Source organism: Sminthopsis crassicaudata, chromosome 5, assembly GCF_048593235.1.
Source record: "Sminthopsis crassicaudata isolate SCR6 chromosome 5, ASM4859323v1, whole genome shotgun sequence".
NCBI lineage: Eukaryota > Metazoa > Chordata > Mammalia > Dasyuromorphia > Dasyuridae > Sminthopsis > Sminthopsis crassicaudata.
The window spans coordinates 235,968,236-235,989,278 of record NC_133621.1 but is presented as its reverse complement, the minus strand read 5'-3'; the positions used below and the strand labels follow the sequence as shown (position 1 = coordinate 235,989,278).

The window sequence follows — 21,043 nt, the reverse complement described above, 5'->3', positions numbered from 1 at the left end:
AATTCCAAACTTTTCTCCCGAGTTGAATAAAACTAGCCTAGTCCTGGAGCTCTTTTCATTTCTGCATTCTCTCGGAGTCTCTTTTCAGGAACCTGATCAGAGCAGGAGTTCCTGAGCTGAGTCCAAGGACCACCAGAGAATCTCTAGAGGGCTTCTGCCCAAGGATTCAGGATGGGAGAGACCCCTCACAAACAGGAAATATCCTGGATGAGCCCTCAAAACCGTGTGGGGCTCTACCAATTCTACCCCTACCCAAATCAAAATCAGAGGCTTTCAAGGTTGAAAAGCAAAAAGGATTTATTATGATCTTGTGAGAAAGTGTAGCTCCTGACAAAGTGTCGTTAGTAAAGGTGTGCATGCGAAACACAAACTGTAAAACACAAGATTACATAGATCCTAATGCAGAAGTTCCCATCCCCCTCTGATCTTTCCTCCCATAGTCTGGGGGGATCCATCCAGGCTTACATCCTAGGCACAGAAATTCATCCCAAAGACAAAGAATACTAGTCAACAACAACCTTTTTATTTATTAGGTACTTAAATGCTAATGAAAAGTGGGAGGGGGGGCAGGGAGGGAACACAAGCTTATCTAAGATAATCTAAACACCTGCAATTTAAAAAAAAATTTTTTTCCTGAGGCTGGGGTTAAGTGACTTGCCCAGGGTCACACAGCTAGGAAGTGCTAAGTGTCTGAGGTCAGATTTGAACTCGGATCCTCCTGAATTCAAGGCTGGTGCTCTATCCACTGCGCCCCCTAGCTGCCAACTACCCCTGCATTTTTAGCTATAGCACAACTCAGGTCACAATTAGGGCATAAGCTGAAGGCATGGATCAAGGCCACATCCTTATAAGAGGTCTTCACTCGGTTTATTCCATTCAAAAGGGAAAAGGGAGGAAAAATAGCTTTTTTCTTCCTCAGTGTTTTTGCTGGAAAAGCTTGGTCTCAGCTTGCATTTACCTTTTCAAGCAGCTTTCCCCAATCCTCCTTCCTATAACAGTACCAGATTTTATGTGCTAGCACATAATACAGAACCAGGCAAATAACACTCTTACTTAATGTTCATTTCCTTTATAAAAGGAATATTTTTTCTATAAGATTCAATACCTTTATTGAGTATATATGTAAGTATATATAAGTATTGCACACATATATGTACGCACATATGTACACACACACAGATATATACATATATGTACTCACACACATATATTTATATAGATGAGGAAGAGGAAGTCCATTCCTGGCCTAAGGGACGGCTAGAACGAAGGCCCAGGAGTTAGAGCTGGGGCATAGTCATTAGAGGCTCACCCCGGCCCCCAGCGGCCGTTGGGGCGGCTCTTCCGGGCTGCTCCCATAAACCCGCCCCGTCGCGTCACCTGAACACTGCGCGTGACGTAGGAGGAAGAAGACGCCATTAGAGGCAGTTGTAGTGGAAGCGCTTTTCCTCGTTGGCTCCTGACGTGGAGCGCCATCTCTTTTCGGACCTTGGCGTGGCGCTGGAGGTCCTGTCTGTCGGTGGGGGCCCGGCGTCGTCGCTCTCCTAGTTGTTGCTGTCGGCGACAGGGTCCGGCCTTAGCTCACGGGCGGCTGTGGCTGCGGGGCCAGGCCTCGAATGTGAAGGCGCCGTAGGGGCTGCGCTTGGAGGTCGGCTCGGCTCGGAGGGGCGGCGGGCGGGCAGGATGGCGGCAGTGGCGGCGGCGGCGGCCGGGGCCGGGGCGAGCAGCGGCCGAGCCTACTCGTTCAAAGTGGTGCTGCTGGGCGAGGGCTGCGTGGGGAAGACATCGCTGGTGCTGCGCTACTGCGAGAACAAGTTCAACGACAAGCACATCACCACCCTGCAGGTGCGCCCCGGGGCCCCGGGGAGGCGGGGCGGGGACCGCGCCCCGCCGCAGGCCGCCCTGTCACCTTGGGGCGCCGGAGATAGCCCCCTTGGCGGCCTCCACACGCGTAGGCCGAGGAGCACGCTTGGCCCTGGGCCTCGCTTGTCATGCGTGTCTCCCCTCTACCCTTTTTCTGCAGCGCGTCGTGTCGGTCTGTAGTGAACAAGCGTTTTTGCGGTGTCTCCAAAATCTGAAAGCTTAAAGGTGCTCCACGACTTTGGAGACAGTCGGCATTAGTGCTCACTAGGTGCTTGTAGATAAAACATTTATTAAGCTTTTACTAATGTGCCAGCTAGATTGAGAAAGCCATAGAGCTTTGGCTCGTGGCATAGAGATCTAAGGGCTTATATACGGCATAATTGAAGTATCTGCTAAGCACTGAACTGTTGGCTGGCTAGATAAAACCTTAAGGGTTCACTTACCACGTGGCCTAGAAATAAAGCTTGTGTCAGATAGATGAAACCTTTATTACTCGATTTCTGTGAGATAATGTCATATTACTATGAAGATAGAGAAAAGCATTTATAGGCTTACTTTTTGTGATAAATAAGTTTCTTTAAACACCTGCTGCCAAGTACTGTGGAGATTCAGAGACTCAGTGAGAACATTCTATCTGGAGAGATCACATGCTTTAGCTGAGTATTGACAGTTGGCTAGTGAGTGTCTCCGGAGTGAAATGTTTTGGCGTTCTGAAATAAGGGACTTGATTGGTTCTTGGCTGTGTGAAATTGACATCTAATTTCATAGCTTGGTGATGACTAAGTATTTTTGCAAGTTCCATTTTGTTCCTCCTGTCTTATATTCCTAATGGCAGAGCTGGACTCTGGAAATGACCTTTTCATTTGTTGCTTGTGTCAGGGCTATGAAGCTAGCCAGATAGAAACTTACAGTTACTCTCTAATATTAAGAAACGGAGAACTGTAATTTATTTTATATGTTCTTCTTTATATGGCAAAAGTTCATTTCACTGAATTATAGTGTAAACATTGGTATGGAAGTGGAGGTAAAAGTGTATAGCTTTCCTCCCCCTCCCCCAGGAAGGCTTGGTGTAGACCTTACCGAGGAACTTGGGCAATTGAACTTTCCTGGCCCTCGGTTTCTTCATCTACAAAATGAAGAACTTGGAATAGATGTTCTCAGATATCTCTTACAGAACTGTCAATCCTGTGAAAAATAGTCAAATAAGAGAATAATACAAAAGCAAATAAAATTGTTGGTCAGGAGAGTTGTTTTTTCTTTTAAGTCAGACCCACTCTATGAAATTTTCATGCATGAATTTGGATCCAGTTTTGTAGTAAAATGAGAAACCATATAATGTGATTTTTGAACTTCAAAATATATAAAATGCTAGCCATTGTTGTTGTCATAAGTCTTCAGTAATTGTGTATCTGGGGGGGGTATGTATGTATTTCACATTACCCACATATTACAGAGTCCTAAATTTTCCATTGCAGGTGATTCATGTTTGTTTCAAAAATTCTAAGTTTCTAATGTACTTGAAATAGTCTGAATTCTGGCAGATAGAGGCTCTTTAATGACAAAGGTAAAAAGAGAAATGGGCTAAAAGTGAATTTTTGGTAGCTGTGTAATCTAACGTATTGCAAGAGTCATTATGTACTAAAGAAATTATAATTTAAACAGTGTAACAAATGGGAATCTTATGCACAGGTCACTTAACTGTAAGATAAATAAGAATCAAGAAACTACAGAAACAGCCTGTTAAACAGACCTATAATGTAAACTTATGTTTTGAATCACACTTAAAATTTCTTGCTGTTCTAATGTGAATATAGAAATTTTGAAATTTCTAACTTATTTCAAACATTTGGCTTCTGTTCTTGAACATAAAATAATGGTACTTTGATTTTAACTGCCTCTACGATCCACTAAATATTTAAACCCGACAGGAGATGGTAGCCATGTGTTTCTGTGTACCAAGTGACACCATTAGGCTATGTAAGGAGAAGTTGTAGACTTCCAGCTTTAACTAATTAAAACCTGTGGGTATACATTTTAATCTAGGTGAAGCTCCAGTTGAGAGAATCTTGTTTCAGAATTTGTTTTAAAAATATTTTATATATGTACATATTTGTATATATGTATGCATACATAAGATCTAGCAATATATTGAGACATTTTTATGTTGGATTGTTTTGGCCTAGACTTCATATTTCCGTCTTTTCAGAGAGCACCATAGTCTAAAAAGATTTCACTGTTTTAATGGTAAAATCTGAGTATTGGATTAAGTTCCGTGGTATTATGTGACATAGGAAAGTCCCGGTATAAAAAATGAAGAAATTTTCTAAAACTCTTGGATTTTTAAATCGAGGTTGTGTAATAAGTTTGACTTCAGAGTGGCAAAAATCCATATACTTTTGATTTACAAATAGAGTATAAATTTGATACTGTGAAATGAGTACTAGATTATGATTCAGAAGATTAGGATTCTTAGTCCTGCCTTTGCATGGGATTGGATGGCAGCATCTATTGGGTGCCAGGTATTCTGCTGAAAACTTTTACAAATTTTATCTTGAATGATTTGCATAACAACTTGGGAGGTAGGTGCTATTTTTACCTCTGGAAATGGAGACTGAGAGAAGTTGCCTGACTTGACCAGGGTCACATAACTAGTATGTGAAGCTAGATTTGAATTTGATTCTCCTTGACTCTAGACACATGGTCAGATACAACTTCTGAGTGCTAATTTTTTCATTTGTAAAATTGGAATTCACTTAATCTCTCAGAGTTCTAAGCAACTCCAAGCTAATAAAATTAAGTTGATGTTGATCTTTTGAAGTGGATAGGATTTTTGTACCAGGAGTTCTAAACTCCAGGTTTGGATCAAAACCCCAAAACCCTTTTCTTTCTTCCTCTCTCCTTGCAGTCATATGGAAAAAAAATTTTAAATGTCCATTTTCTAAATGGGTTGGTCTACATCCTCAGAGCAAGCCTGCAAGTTAAGATCTAGAAACTGATTCTGCAGTTTCCCAACTAGATTCAAGTCAATGTAACCTAACAAAAGATTTGATATTTTGATATTTTGAACTGGGATAACAGTTTGAAGTTGATCATTTTAGAAGTCTAAATATAACTTTACTACTTTTACAAAACTAGGGCAAGTAAGTGTGACAATACATGTTTTGAGGGTGTCCAAAGATTCCTTATTAAAGGTATTCACAGAGATTACTTTGTTTGGCTCTCTGCCCTTTTGATTGCTAAGTTAGCTGTTATTTGTGGCCCAGGACAGGAGAGAGACATAATGAGCTATAATATATAGCAACCATTCTGTGAATATTGGTATAGTTCCTGGGCAATTCTAGATTATTTCTTGTGGCTTCTCATCTTCACTTTCTTGCATATCACCCTATCCCTCTCTCCAAAAGAGAATTTGGGCCCAAAAAATATTGAAGGAATTGGATGAGGAGCTGTGTCAGCTTAGGCTGGTCCTTTGAAGAAATTATGGGATGATATGATGGAATAATCTAGGATTAAAAATATATATTATATACGCTGGGAAAAAGAATCCACATCCCTTGAGGTCAAAAAACTCACTGACATTTAAAAAAATGAGATGACATATTTATATTTGTGTTTTAGCAAATAAAAATTTGGAGACATGGAAAGTTTGAATAATTTTAGGACTAGGTTTGATCTTGCTCAAAAGAAGACCCGGCAGTCACTTAATTGCACTAATGGTATAGGTTTTTTGCTTTGTTTTGTTTTTCCTTATGGTAGAATATTTGTTTAGTACTTTTTCATCATTTCAAGGATTTGAAAGATTTTTATTTGTTAAACTGTTTAGATCCTGACCAGAAATTAAGCACAGGTAGTAAAAGAGTTTGCTAGATGTGACCATTCTATGAGAATAAACTGTTATAATAAAAATGTAGAGGAACAAAGATCCGCTCATCAAAAGGCAAGATGTCTTGAAGTCAACTTTGGTTATAGTGGGTAAAGAAAAATAAAAATACATTTATCTGCTACATTCTATTGACTTTTCTCTCCATAGTGTATCTAATCTTCCTTTTCTATTTCTTCTGCTATTACCTTGCCTTGGCTTCATTCCATTTCATATAGAATATTGCAATTAAATTGCCTCTTCATGAGCTGATCTTTGTTCCTCTACATTTTTATTATTATAGTTTATAGTTTTAGTTTTTTTAAAAAATGCATAATTTGGGGCAGCTAGGTGTTGCAGTGGATAGAGCACCAGCCTTGAATCAGGAGGGAGTTCAAATTTGGTCTCAGACACTTAACATTTCCTAGCTGTGTGACCCTGGGCAAGTCACTTAACCCCAGCCTCAGGGGGAAAAATGCATAATTTCTTTTATATTTATCCTTTTCTTGCACAATAATTTTCACTTATTTTTGTTGTTTACTGAGTAAAATCTAGACTGACTTCATTTTCTCTTTCAGTCTGACTGATTTTATTTCTTAGTTTTCATCCTTACATATATAAGATATATTTTTCAAGTTTTACTATTCACTGTTTCCAAAGCCCATTTTGCCTTTTCTTCCCAATGTATTCTCCCTAATTCCTAGCATGCATTCCGTTGCCTCTCTCTCTTTTGAAATCCTTCCGGTTCTTCAAGCCTTCATTGAAAGTAATCTTCCCCCTCCTGGAATCTTCATATAGCCCTTTGCAATTACATATTTTATGCTTGGTTTGTATGTAACTTATTTGTATGACATCTTCCCAACTAGATTTATAAGTTCCTTGAGGGCAGGGAAATGTGTCTCCAGCATATAAATATTATTTGAAATACTTCGACCTACCTTGAAACTACTCTCATAAGACCATATCCTGCTGCCATTTGTTAGCTCAGTGTGCCAAAGAAGTAATACTAGGCTCTCCAGAGCTATGTCAGTTAATCGTGAACTTTCTGTTTAGAGGTAGAACTAACACACCTAGGCTCTGCTACCTCAGAACCAGTGTGTTTTGTGTAGAAATATAGCTGACATTGAAAATAAGATGTTAAGAAAAATTGGTTCGGATTGCATATGGAAAAAATCTATATTGGTGGTCGCACAATTTAAAAACATTTAGGGAGAAATTAAAGGAACCAGAAAACTTCTATCACTTTGGGTAAATTTATATGGTGGATATGTGGAAAGATGGCCAAACATTAGACAAGATAAGAAGGCATAAACTAGGGCAAGACAGAACTGGTCTTTTCCTTCACCATAACAGCCCTTTCAATACTTGAAAGTAGCTCTGATTCTCCACCTGAATCCCATTCCTTTCTTCCTTTTTTGGAATTCTTAGGGGTCCAGGCTGGGTGTTTCAGAGTATAGAAGAGGAGAAAAGAAGGAAAAGAAATAACATAATGTTATAAATTATGCAGGGCATGATTTGTAGCTGCAAGAAATTGCACCTACAAAAACCACAATTTAGAAAGCAGATAATAGAATCATTCAGTTTATTTTTTGAAGTTTTATTGATGTATTTTGTTTTTACAACACATTTACACATTCTTCCTTTTCCTCTTCAGAGAGCTCTTATAACAAAGTAAAACAATTAAGCTAAATTAAAAATACAGTGACTTCATCCTAAAGTATATACAGCATTCATATCTGTAGCATTTTTTTTAATGAACAAGTTTATTTTCTCTCTATTTACCCATCACTCTCACTGAAAGAAAAGAGAGAAAAGAAAAACAAATTTCTTCTAATAAATATCTAAGTCAAGCAAAACAAATCCATCATTGGCTGTATACAAAAATATACATGTCCCATTCTGTATCCTACATCTGCTGCTCTTTATTAAGAGATAGATAGTATGTTTGATCAGCGATCATAACTCTTAGAACTTTCAACGTTGTTCTTTACAATATTGTCATTGTATAAATTGTTCTGTTACATTATCAGTTTGTAAAAATCTTCAAAATTGCTTGCAGTACTGGTATTATAGGATACGTATATTTAATGATTCATAAATAATCTATGTTCTCATTTCATACAGCATACTAATATTCCTTCAAGTTCATATAACACAACTTTTCTAAAATATTTTTAGCATAGTATTAATTGTACTTTAGATTCTTAAAATTAGGTTAATGTTTCTTAATGAAAGGATTAATTATAAGGTTTTTTTTTAATAGTGAATTTAATCAGTACATGCAAATTCTCAGATTCTTTTTAGGTATATGTCGTGGATCTGAGATAAATGGAGATACATATATGTTGTTGGGTTAGTCATTTCTTAAGCATCTAATATTTCAGGACATTGTTATGCCTGTAACACTTATCAAAAAAGCAAAAGACAAGGTTCATACCCTTAATTTTAAGATATTCTTGGAAAGGAGCAATGTATTTAAAAGTTAACATTGTAATAGGGCATTATATAGTAAGTGTCAAATGAGTTGGTAAAAGATGGGTAAGCTGAGGCATGAAGGTTGGATAATATTTAGATACAAGAAGAGACTTGACACCATAGGAAAGCAAAGTCACAAGTCATTTCATTTTCAGTTTACCTCATGGTATTTATAACAATCCTTTGTGAGAGCAAAAACAACCAAAAAAAAAAAATCACCAAAAAGTATAAACGATGTGGATGCCTATAATTTGTTTGGAAAATGCTTGAGCACACTGTGCATGAAGTCTTTTTCTTTAGAAATGGTTAAAATATAGAAAGAATAATGAATTGCTACAGAGTGAAATAAACAATTGGTTAACTAGCATTTATTGATCAGAAGAAGGTAATGACTATAGTAATGGTAACATTAAAAGATAGTTAAACTCCATTTAATTATAGTAACCAATGTTAGTTCTTGAGAACTAGGATTTACTTTCTCTCCTGCAATAAGGATTGGCTATAGAATGTGGTATGTATCTCTGGCTAGGTTGCTAGTTTTATTTATATGCATTATAACTAATATAAAATTAAGTGACAATAATAGCTAGACTGAATCAGTTGATAGTTGTTTTTTTTTTTTTTGTTTTTTTTTTTTCCTTCAAGAAATGAAAAAACCTTACTGGTAAAAAATATTTAAGATTTAGCAAGAAGTCTGCCAGAAATTTTTTGTTATGGTTGGTGTATTTTAGGAATAATCTGGATAGATCTGTGATGTCCAGGGGATACTTTTTGTTTCAGTCTGAAGATCAAAATTCTCAGTGTCTTCACAAGTTATATTCTGTTGTTATTTATTTGTTTCAGTTATGTCTGATTCTTTGTAACCTCTTTTGGAGTTTTCTAGGCAAAGTTAAGGTAGTAGTTTACTATTTCCTTAGTTTTATAGTTCATTTTATAGATTAGGAAACTGAAGCAAACAATTAAAGTGACTTGTCAGGATCATATAGGTGGAAAGTAAAGTCAGATTTCAATTCAGATCTTCTTGACTACTCTAGATTTGGTAACTCGTTTCCTGTTGTTTTATATGATTATGTTGATGTCTTCTCATTAGACTTTAACCTTGAAAATAAGGAAAATATCTTAAACTTTAATTCTTCTTAGCAATACACTCTGCAAACAGTAAGTCCTTAATGCATAGAAACCATAGCTTATTGTGTTTTCTGTATTTCTGGCGTCTTGTTGAAATGTGATCAATTCAGAAGTTAAATAGATCCACAAAAATGGTGGGGTAGAAATAACAAAGCAAGAAATTGCAGGTCAAAGTCCCATCATTGCGTTGATGGGGTCCAAGTAGCAATTCCTAATTTGAAATGTGAGGCAGATAGGAAGAATTTATAATGCTCTTCTCTTTCCCAAAAGGTACATTTATTTACTACAAGAAGAGTTAGAACACCAGGATACCAGGAGTAATAAATATGAAATAGATGCAAGATAGCAATAAAAATATTACAGTTAGTGAGGAAAGGGATTTTAACAATTAACAATGGAAGACAAATTGTAGGGAATTCATAATTAACCAGGATAAAGGGAATATACCATGAGGTGAGAGTATACCATTGACTGGCAGGCTAAATCCATAGAGGAGTTTTAGCAGACTAACCGCAGAAAGGGGTTTGCAATGGATTGACTAGTGGGATAATCATAAAGGCATTTAGCACCCTAAAAGAGTTAGCTATAACAAGGAGAAAGACACCTTGCAGCACGGGGGGGGGGGGGGGGGGGGGGGGGGGGGGGAGAAGGAGGTGGGATTGTTATCAAAAGTCTACTTGAACAAAAAGACCAACTTAAGAACAAAGGCTTATTTCAGTATGAGCTCATTCCTTTGTATCCCTTCCCTACTTCCTTCAAGAGAGTATTATAATCTTATCAATACTTCAGGCTTTCTTTGCTAACCCATTTTAGCTACCCTAGGACCTCATCCTTGTTACCTTGTTCTTCATCTGTAAAGTCTTCTCCAAAAATTCAATAATAGAATTATCAATTATATGAGTTAGAGGAGGTCAGAATAAAACTGTATTGAGCTTTTAAAAGTTGGTTATTTTGGGAGATAATAGTTCTCTTGAGTTTTTCAACTATGGACTCTAAGGTCTTACTGGTTATGTTGTAGAGGAGATTCATGTATAAGCTGGACAATGTAGCTTCTGAAAACTCTTTAAATTCTGTATAAGAGAATGAAAAAAGGACCATTGAGATTTGGTAATTGATGTTATTGGTAGCCATAGACAATTTTCAAGTAGAATTTTTAGAAACCTCAATCATGATTGAGCTATCATGACATTCTAATTCCAGGTATACCGCATTAGAAAGTTGTTCAGCGTAAATGTAGAAATATGTATAGAAGAATTGTACATGTTTAATATATATTGGATTACTTGCTGTCTGGGAAGGGTGTGGGAGAAAGGGATTGAGAAAAAAAGTTTGGAACACAAGGTTTTGCAAGTATGTTGAAAATAAAAAGCTTTATTGAAAAAAAAATCCTTAAAAAAAAGAAAGAAAAAAAAAACATACAGGAAGAGTGGCTTGATTGGATAAACTGTTCCCAGAGGAGATCTGTGCAGAGATGACAACATTTTATGGCTGTTAAGAGATTTATTCTCCAAGTATCTGAAAAGGGTGGCCCTAAACTTCAGGAAAAATGGACCCTGAACCTCATCTTTGTAAAAGTGTTAACCAAGATAATATTAATAGCCACCAACCTGGATGCTTACTTAACTGCCTCTACAAAATGTTTGCAAGAATACTCTACTCACTTGGGGCAGATAGGTGGTCATGATGAGGTCTAGAATTGGGGTACCTAAATGAAATTAGAGTTTAATTGAGGTCTAGTAGCAAGTTCGGGGTACAGGGAGTCAAATAGAACTCCCCTGCAGCCCTTTTGGATTTGGCGCAAGGATACAGAGTTAAATGAGGTCTAGTGGCGGCTCAAGAGTCCCCTGTAAAGGAATTTACAGACCTGAAAACCTAGATTGATAAAAGAGGTTTATTTTGGGGTTTGAAAGCAAGGTTAAAGTCTAGTAAGTAAAAGGTGAAGGTAGAGATAAGAGGGCACCAGAAACAGTGTTCCAGTGGGCAGAGATTCTTGGTGCCAGGCGTTAGGCTGCCATGTTTGGGACCTCTGCAAAGAGAGGGCTCCAGCTTGGCTCTTTTATAATGAGAGATTTAGCTAAAGGGGCCTGTGGGTGGAGTACCAAGTTGGCTCAGATCCTAGGGGAGTTGGGACAATCTCCTATTAGAATTCAAAGGCCTGCCTTTGACCAGGATTTTTGAATCAAAAGATCCTAGATTCTTGAATTATTAATGCATCAGCTAGGAGGGGTTGGGAATCAGAAAGGAATAAATCAATCTGAAAGGATTAGTTTCTTAAAGGGAGCACAACCTACTTCAGTCCTGAGGATTGATTCCTGAGTTCAAATCTGGTCTCTGACACTTAACACTTCCTAGTTGTGACCTTGGGCAAGTCACCTAACCCCAATTGCCTCAGAGGGAAAAAAAAAAAGAATACTCTGCTCACTTGTCATAAGCATCCTTGATAAAATTATGAAAAGAGAATTTTTAGACTTACACAATTAACTGAAAATGTTGTTAATGGTTTTTTTAAGAAAATAGTCAGCAGAGCAAAATATTAAATCACTTTTTATGCTGTCTTATATTATGTCTGAAGATTATAAAAGTCTTTGAAAAATGTTAAAACAAAAAGCTTTAATTAGTGTCTTGATTAGTCTCAAAATGTAATGACAATATATATACTTACCACAAATATTTGCCAGTATTTTAGAGAATGTATAGCATAGTGTTTAAATGGGAGAGGATTTTTTTTCTCCTAGTTTATAAGCCCCTGTTTTTATGAAAATGTAGTAATAGTCCCTTCACCATTGAACTATTATCATGCATGGGTTCAATTTAACTATCCATACAAGAAAAAGCAAGTAGAAAAAGAGCAGTTGTTCATATTACCATGTATGTTTGAATGGATAGTCTATGGAATTAGTCCATCAGTACAAATATAAGTGACTGAGATATAAAGTGATTCCGCCATTTCTAAAGAATGAAAATTAAAGGCTCCCAACGGACAATGGAGTAGCACGTTATGGCTATGAGCAAGATGCAAAATACATTACTGACCAAGAATTGTGCAAGATAAGAATAGTATAAAGGAAGTCATTGGAAAGATGTATGATCAGGAAAGTAGGTCTTGTCTTGGAGTAATTGTAAGGGATAATTGGTACATAAACTCATTTTATATTGGCATGCACACAATGTCAAGTTATAGTACAATTGAAGTTTTATAGGATAAAGACATAGGTGGGCACTATGACTTTCATTTTTGAAAGGAGTTATTTACATTACTAAGATTATAGACTCATATATTTGTGATTCTAGCCAAGTATAATAAATTTAGTTCATTATCAAACTGTTTTTCATCAAAGGCAAGCAATGTCTATAAAGTAATGCCTTTTTTTGTGGTCTATAAGCTGGATCCATAGACATTTTCTACAACATTTTGTAAAGGCTATATTGTTCAAATAAATAAAGTATTCAAAATGAAGACTTAGAGAGGCCAAAATTCTTTTGGACATATGTTCTGATATACATTTTATATTTAAAAGTATCTACGGTTTTCCTCCAGTGTGGGTAGGTAGTCTCTTCACTATCATAGAAAGCAGTTCCTGCTATAACTTCATAGATGATTATGTAGAATTTTAAATCAAAGTCTGATGTAAAGTCTCATTTTATAGTCATAGTTTGTGTTCTGTGATGCCATTAAAAGCTCCTTGAGGATGGGACCAGATTGTTTTATATTCATTAAATACAGGACACATTGAATGTACAATATCCCTTTCACATTGTGACTTTCCCCATTGTTTCAAGATATCATGGGTTGACATAAATTAAATGGGAATTTTTGTGGAAGCTGTAGACATATGTGAAAGCTAGCTGATAATACAGAAAAGGTTTAGAAATGCATAAGATAAATGTATATCAACCCACATTTTACAATAAGGTACTTTAAACATTCTATAAAAGAAAAAGAAAGAATTCAGACTTCTTTGGTATGAAGGGAGGGCCAAAAATTTTTTCCTGAGTTTTCTAGATCCCGAGGGATGCTTACAGTATGGAAGGGATAACCATAGTTGTACACTAAGTTGAACCAAAACTTATTTTTCCCCCTTCAGTTTTTTAATGATTTATATGTTCCTTAGTGTAAAGATGGACATGATATAATATTCTTCTATATTAAACCCAATAATATTATAAATCTATTTCTCTTCTAGGCATCTTTCTTAACAAAGAAGTTAAACATTGGTGGGAAAAGAGTAAATCTTGCAATATGGGTAAGTTAACCATTTTTATATGGTAAATTTGGGTGTTTCTGAAATTGTTTAGTCTAAATAATTAGGAAATTGGGAATTAACCAAAAAATTGGTCACGTTAATTCTTTCAGTTTAAAATGTTTTTTATTTTTAATATACATTGCTTTATGAGCCATGTTGGAAGAGAAAAATGAGAGCAAAACGGAAAAACCTTCGGAAAGAAGAATCAGAAAAAAGAAGTGAACATACCATGTGTTGATTTACATTCGATCTACACTGCCTACAGATCAGAAAAGAAAACCAGGAGATCCTTGGGAAGGAAAATCATATTTGCCCTGAATTGCCTAAGGATTGAGTTTTCTCAATACAAATACTGTTCAAAGACTATTGGAATTGCTTTGGATGTTTAAATGTTTAAAATGTGTTTAGAAATGTGTGTGTTTAAATAACCAAACAATATTCAAAAAGATTTATATATATATATATGCAGTTATCTTGTTGTGCAAGAAAAATCAGATCAAGAAGGAAGAAAAAGAAAAACTGAGAAAGAAAACAAAATGCAAGCAAATAACAGAGAGAGAGTGAGAATATTATGTTGTGTTCCACACTCTCTTCCCATGGTTTTCTCTCTGGGTGTAGATAGCTCTCTTTAGATGGCACAAGTGGAACTGGTTTGAATCATCTCATATCGAAGAAATGATGTCCATCAGAATTGATTGACGTATAGTTGTGGCTGTGTATAATGATTTCCTGGTTCTGCACATTTCACTTAGCATCAGTTCATATAGGTCTCTCCAAGCCTCTCTGAAATCATCTGCTGGTTGTTTCTTTTAAAGAACAATAGTATTCCATAGCATTCATATATCATAATTTTATTCAGCCATTCTCCAATTGATGGGCTCAGTTTCCAGTCTCTTGCTGCTATAAAGAGGGCTGCCGTTTTTGTACATGTGGGTCCCTTTCTTTTAGGATCTCTTTGGCATATAATCCCAATAGAAAAACTGCTGGATCAAAAGGTGTGCATAGTTTGATAACTTTTTGAGCATAGTTCCAAATTGCTCTCTAGAATGGTTGGATCTATTCACAGTTCCACCAATAATGTATCAGTTCCAGTTTTCCCACCCCCCAGCATTCCGCATTATCTTTCCTGTCATTCTAGCCAATCTGAGAAGTGTGTAGTGGTATCTCAGAGTTGTCTTAATTTGCATTTCTCTGATAATGACTTGGAGGATGTTTTCATGTGCCTAGAAATAGTTTCAATTTCTTTGAGAATTGTCTGTTCATATCCTTTGACCATTTATCAATTGGAGAATAGCTTGAACTATTATAAATTTGAGTCATTTATCTATATATTTTAGAAATGAAGCCTTTATCAGATCCTTTGGGTGTAAAAATGTTTTCCCAGTTTAATGCTTCCCTTCTAATCTTGTCTGCATTAATTTTGTTTGTACAAAACCTTTTTAATTTAATATAGTCAAAATTATCTATTTTTATGATCAATAATGATCTCTAGTTCTTTTTTGGTCAGAAATTCCTGACTCCTCCACAAATCTGAGAGGTAAACTATCCTATGTTCCTCTAATTTGTTTATAGTACCATTCTTTATGTCTAGATCGTGAATCCCTTTCGACTTTCTCTTGGTATAGAGTGTTAGGTATGGGTCTATGCCTGTTTTTTGCCATATTTTCCTAGCAATTTTTGTTAAATAGTGAATTCTTAACCTAAAAGGGTAGGGTCTTTCAGTTTGTCAAATACTAGATTGTTGTAGTCATTGACTATTTTGTTCTGTGAATCTAACCTGTTCCACTGAACAACTTCTCTATTTTTTAGTACCAAATGGTTTTGATGACCCCTGCTTTATCGTTTTAGATCTGATACAACTAGGCCACCTTCATTTGCTTTTCATTAATTCCCTTGAAATTCTTGACCTTTTGTTCTTCCAGATGAATTTTGTTATTTTTTCTAGTTCAGTAAAATAGTTTCTTGGAAGTTTGATTGGCATAGCACTAAATAAATAGTTTAGGGAGTATTGTCATCTTTATTATTTTAAATGGAATTTCTCTTTGTATCTCTTGCTATTGGATCTTGTTAGTGATGTATAAAAATGCCGATGATTTATGTGGATTTATTTTGTATCTTGCAACTTTGCTAAAGTTTTTTAGCTTTTTAGTTGATTCTCTGGGGTTCTCTAAGTATATCATCATATCATCTGCAAAGAGTGATAATTTGGTTTCCTCATTACCTACTCTAATTCCTTTAATCTCTCTCTCTCTTTTTTTTTAATTGCCTAGGCTAGCATTTCTAATACAATATTGAATAGCAATGGTGATAGTGGATCATTTTTTTTCACCCCTGGTTTTATTGGGAATGGTTCTAGTTTATCCCCATTATGTAATGGGGATAATGTGATGCTTGCTGATGGTTTTAAATAGATGCTACTGACTATTTTATTCTATTTTATTTTAATTTTATAATTATAACATTTTTTTTGACAGTACATATGCATAGGTAATTTTTTTTTTTTTAACAACATTATCCCTTGTACTCCCTTCTGTTCTGAATTTTTCCCCTCCTTCCTTCCACCCCCTTTCCTAGATGGCAGGCATTCCCATACATACTAAATATCTTGTAGTATATCCTAGGTACTATATATAATTAGAAGAATTTTCATAACAAATTTTTTTATCTAATCTAGGACACAGCAGGCCAAGAGAGGTTCCATGCATTGGGTCCAATTTACTACAGAGATTCAAATGGAGCTATTTTAGTTTATGATATAACAGATGAAGATTCCTTTCAGAAGGTATTTTTTATCTTTTTGCTGATAAATTGTATTTAATATTTTGTAGTCATACATGTGAGACTAGTTTTTGAGGACATGCATTTTTGTTTTTGTCTTATCTCTATGACCTGGTATAATGCTTTCTGCATAATATGTACTTAATGTTTCTTAAATTGAGTGACAGTTCATTAAATATAGGATAAAGATATAGCCAAAGAACTAGCTTTTCTTAGTACTGAAGGAACTAGTTGACTCTTAGCAGGTGATTTTGCCTATTTTAATCTTGCATTTTATTTCTTGGTTGAAAGCAATATGAAGACATGCTCATTAGCCCTTCAGTTTTAATACCAGTAGAAAACTATTACCCAGAAAGAGGAAAAATTTAGTGACAAGCAATCAGTAGCTATTAGAATTGTTGTCTTGGTGTAGTTGTTGTTTGCTCTTAATATCACTCCTCCTTAGCCAATTAGGTGTAAGTAATTTGAAGGTAATTTATTGCTAAAATATGAGGGAAGATGTGAAGGGACAAAGAACAAAAGAAATAAATATTTTGTCTGAGTGAAGGTGACTTAATGGGTTGGGAGGATCTTTTGGATGTTTAGCAATATAATAAGAATGGTTAAGAAAAAGGAAAGGAACTAGCAATTTTATGTGATTATGTAATTTATATTATCATGTAAAGAAATTAAAGTAAAAATATCTCATTATCAGGTCGAAAAATAAGTGCAAAGCTTCATTTATTAGAGTAAATCCCATGTGAGTTCTGTCATTTCATTTGAAAGGATGAACAGAGTACAATCATTTTGAAAATACTATCAAATTCTCCCTGTGGGAAACAGAATAAAGGATCAAGTGTCTCACAGTATATGTGTTGGAGCAAAGAGATTTGGGCAATGTTAGACTGAGAAATTAGGGCACAGTTCTTTTGAGCTAGTAGGGGGAGTAGTATCCATTTTTCTTTAGTAGGTAACAATTCTTACAGAATTCCTCTGTTATACAGTTCTTCAGCAAGAACTTGTAGAGTTATAGAGTAATTTAGAGGGATTATTTAGCTTCTTTTTGCCTAATCTTTTTCTGTCACTCTTGTTTTCACTTTCTATTTATCTTGTTGCCTTAAAAATTTTTTTAAGCCTTAAAGATGAGATTTAATCATAACCAAAGAAACTTTTTGTGCACTGTTTAAATTGCAATTTTTCAGTTTCAAATTTTCTTTCCTTTTTTTTTTTTTTTGTTATGAGGTTTAACTTTTGAAATGAGGACTGAAAAAAGAGTGAGGATTAAAGATTTCCTTATAGCACATTATTTCTAATAAATATTGTGTTAATAATAAAATACTGTGGTCCAAGGCAGGACTTGTATTTCAATACATACTTTTTGTATACACAGGTAAAAAACTGGGTCAAGGAATTAAGAAAAATGTTGGGCAATGAAATCTGTTTATGTATAGTTGGTAAGTATTTAATTTATTTTGACTCAGTCTTATGTCTTCACATTTCATGGAAGAAGTATTTACCTTTTGATGTTTCTAAAATTATGTCCAAAAAAGTGAAGAAACTTTTAAACATCTTTTAAAACAGCTCAACCTAGAATTAATTTCAGTTATGAAAATTTGAGATTATTATCAACTTTGTTATAAAGATGAGAATGTTGAAGCACAGAGAGATTAAATGACTTGGGCTATAAGTCACTTTTTTAAAAAGTTAATATGAGTGAGCTAGAAAATGGGCAGTTAAGTGGCATAATGGATAGAGCACCATCTCTGAAGTCAGGAGGACCTGAATTCAAATCTGACCTCAGACATTTAATATTTCCTAGTTGCGTGACTTAACAAATCACTTAATCCCAAGTTACCTCAGCAAAAAAAAAAAAAAAAAAAAAAAAATTCATTTCAAATGTAATATTTCTAATTCATTTCTCAAAATGATGACTCTGGTAATTTAGCATCTTAACTAGGAAAATCAGCCTCATTTAATTAAATTTGCATTAACAAATTGTTTGAATCTTTGTGTTAAGTGTCTGAGACCAGATTTGAACTCAGGTCTGGTGTTCCATCCGCTGTGCCCACCTATCTGCCCCATTTGTATCTTTTTTAATGGAAAAGAAGTTACTAATTTATTTTTTTTTACCAGTCTAAAAAGGCAGCACAATGATGTGAACATATAAAGGGCATATAACTTGTATAATTGAGTTTCATTTCTGACTTGGCCAGTTTTCTATTCTTGTGATATCAGTAAATTATTTGTCCTTTTTAAGCATCTTACTTATGAAAATAATGAAGTGATTTTCCTTGCCTTTTTTGTGAAGCTTGAAAGAAGTATGTAACATTTTGTAAATATAAGCCTCTAAATCAACATAAGGTGTTATTATTTTATTGGTGAAACATTGTGATATAGTGGATAAAAAAGCCAGTCTTGGGATGAGGAAGAACTACACTTAAATCTTGCCTCTGATATGCTGTTTGCATGACTTTAAGTATATAATGAATCTCCCAGTGCCCCATAGCCACCACCTTAAGATTTGTAAATTACATAAGAGGTGCTGTTCTTAATTAGTAATTTTCTCATTGGGAGTTATCTAAATCATTAAAAATTCATTCAAAAAAATTTTTTCGGCTATTTTTTTCATGAGTAAAACAGAATCTTAGTTATAAGGGAACCTGGTAGCTTTCTAGTCCATGCAGTATTTAATTCTTTTGGCTGGAGGGTGGGGGGAAGGAGGAGAAGGAGGAGGCATAGAGAAGAGAAATACCTGGAGCCAGTTATACCTTAATTCAAATATGACCTCATATACTTAGTAGCTGTGTGACCTTGGGCACATCATTTAATCTGTTTGCCTCAGTTTTCTCATCTGTAAAATGGAGGTAATAATGACATGGTGTTCCCAGAGTTCTTATGGGAGTCAAATAAAAGAATAGGTAAAGGGATTAGCATAATATCTGGAAAATAATAATTACTACATAAATAGTGACTATTAGTAGTAATATTCCTTGTAAATAGATATCTACTTATGATTTGAACATTTTTTGGTAACAATCAGTCCACTTTTGTGCAAAGCAAACCATTTTTACTGAACTCTTGTTAGTCTCTTCCTTTAAGGTGAAATCTGATCTTTCGACTTTCACCTGTTTTGCAGTCTTAAATGGAATGAATCTAATATTTTGTTAAATAGCTTTTGATAATACATTCATGATCCCATCAGCATAGGTTCTCTATTCTCTGATACAGATCACAGCATCTCCATATCTTCTTATTCCGTATAATTTTTTTTTTTTTTCAAATCTTTCTAAATGATCCTAGAGATCTTCCTCTGAAGAAGCCCATGGACTGTCAATCTGTGACTTATGTTTTCTATATGACTAGTCTAGATGAATTTCATGTTCAAACATGCTTTGAGTAATGTATTTCTTAATTCTTGAGACATTGGCGGTATGCTGTGTAGCTTACTTATCTTTTAACTTTCTATCTTTTGTTTGTTTGTTTTAGCATGCCTACAATTTTGATTATTCCAAGATTGTATTTATTCTATGTTGCCATGCTCAGAGAATAATGATTTTTTTTTTTAAAGCGAATAAGAGTTTGGGATCATTAAAGAATTGTAGATCACATTTTAAGTGTGATTCTACCTCCTCCTGGGCTCAGTTAACTGTCCATTTTCATCACTTGCCCAAGAAAAAAAAGGTAGATTAGCTTCATGGAATAAAAAAATACATCTAGATATAGTTTTAGACATTTTAAGGTCACTATCTTTTCCCTTTTCTCCCACTCTGTTTTCTCTTTTCCAGGTATTATTTTTTGGATACAATTTCCTTATTATTATTTTTTAAATTAATTTTATAATTATAACTTTTTTTTTTTTTTTTTTTTTTTTTTTGACAGTACATATGCATGGGTAATTTTTTAGTACATATGCATGGGTAATTTTTTACAACATTATCCCTTGCACTCACTTCTGTTCCGAATTTTCCCTTCCTTCCCCTAGATGGCAGGCAGTCCCATACATATTAAATATGTTATAGTTGGATATTTTGTTGAAGCCATGTTAAACATTTCATTGCCTCAAATCAAGCTTGTTAATCTAATCTAAAAACTCTGGCTTTTACATGAGTTACCAAGCCAGGAATTGGGCAGCTGTGGGCTTGTAGTTTTGGTTTTTAAAATGTTATCAGGACTCCTCATTTTTCTTAGTTACATTTTATCTTGTTAGTCTTGGCTAAAGCCAGTCCCCTTTGATTGATTTGAATGTTTATTTTAGGTCCTGCTAAACGAGGACCTAAAAAGTATTGGCCTTGAGACTAATATTTATTAATAAAAGGCTTAAACCATGTAAAACTTGAATGATAAACCCTTTACTTTTTTCACTGGTTTTATTTTTTAGCTTCTGGTTTTCTGGATATAGTATTATGTATATCTTTTATAGCTTCAAATTAATTTTGAAGTGATTTGAAATAATAGTAAAAATATAAAAGGTATTTTGGAATGCTGATTAAAAACCTTAATAATGTTAACATAATTGACAATGCAAAGTTTGCAGAATGTTTTATAAGCATCTTGTTTAAGCCCTTGTGAGGTAGATGATATAGGTATAATTTCCTTTTATAGGTAAGGAAACCAAGGCTCAGAGAAATTTGAATAATTCATTCCTTTTCATGCAGCTATTAAGTGTCAGAGGTAGGATTTGGACTGATATCATTGTTATGGAGAAGTGACCCATGAAATG

General features: G+C 34.9%; 1 protein-coding gene across 1 annotated transcript in view; it reads left to right on the top strand.

Moving 5' to 3' along the window:
• Positions 1-1,350: 1,350 nt before the first annotated feature.
• Positions 1,351-21,043, top strand: part of RAB21 (RAB21, member RAS oncogene family) — a 32,302-nt gene continuing 12,609 nt past the window's right edge. Inside the window, exons 1-4 of the mRNA XM_074270537.1 lie at positions 1,351-1,842; positions 13,507-13,566; positions 16,241-16,348; positions 17,714-17,777. Coding sequence (XP_074126638.1) covers positions 1,681-1,842; positions 13,507-13,566; positions 16,241-16,348; positions 17,714-17,777 — 394 coding nt within the window. The 5' untranslated portion in view covers positions 1,351-1,680. The remainder of the gene's footprint in view (positions 1,843-13,506; positions 13,567-16,240; positions 16,349-17,713; positions 17,778-21,043) is intronic.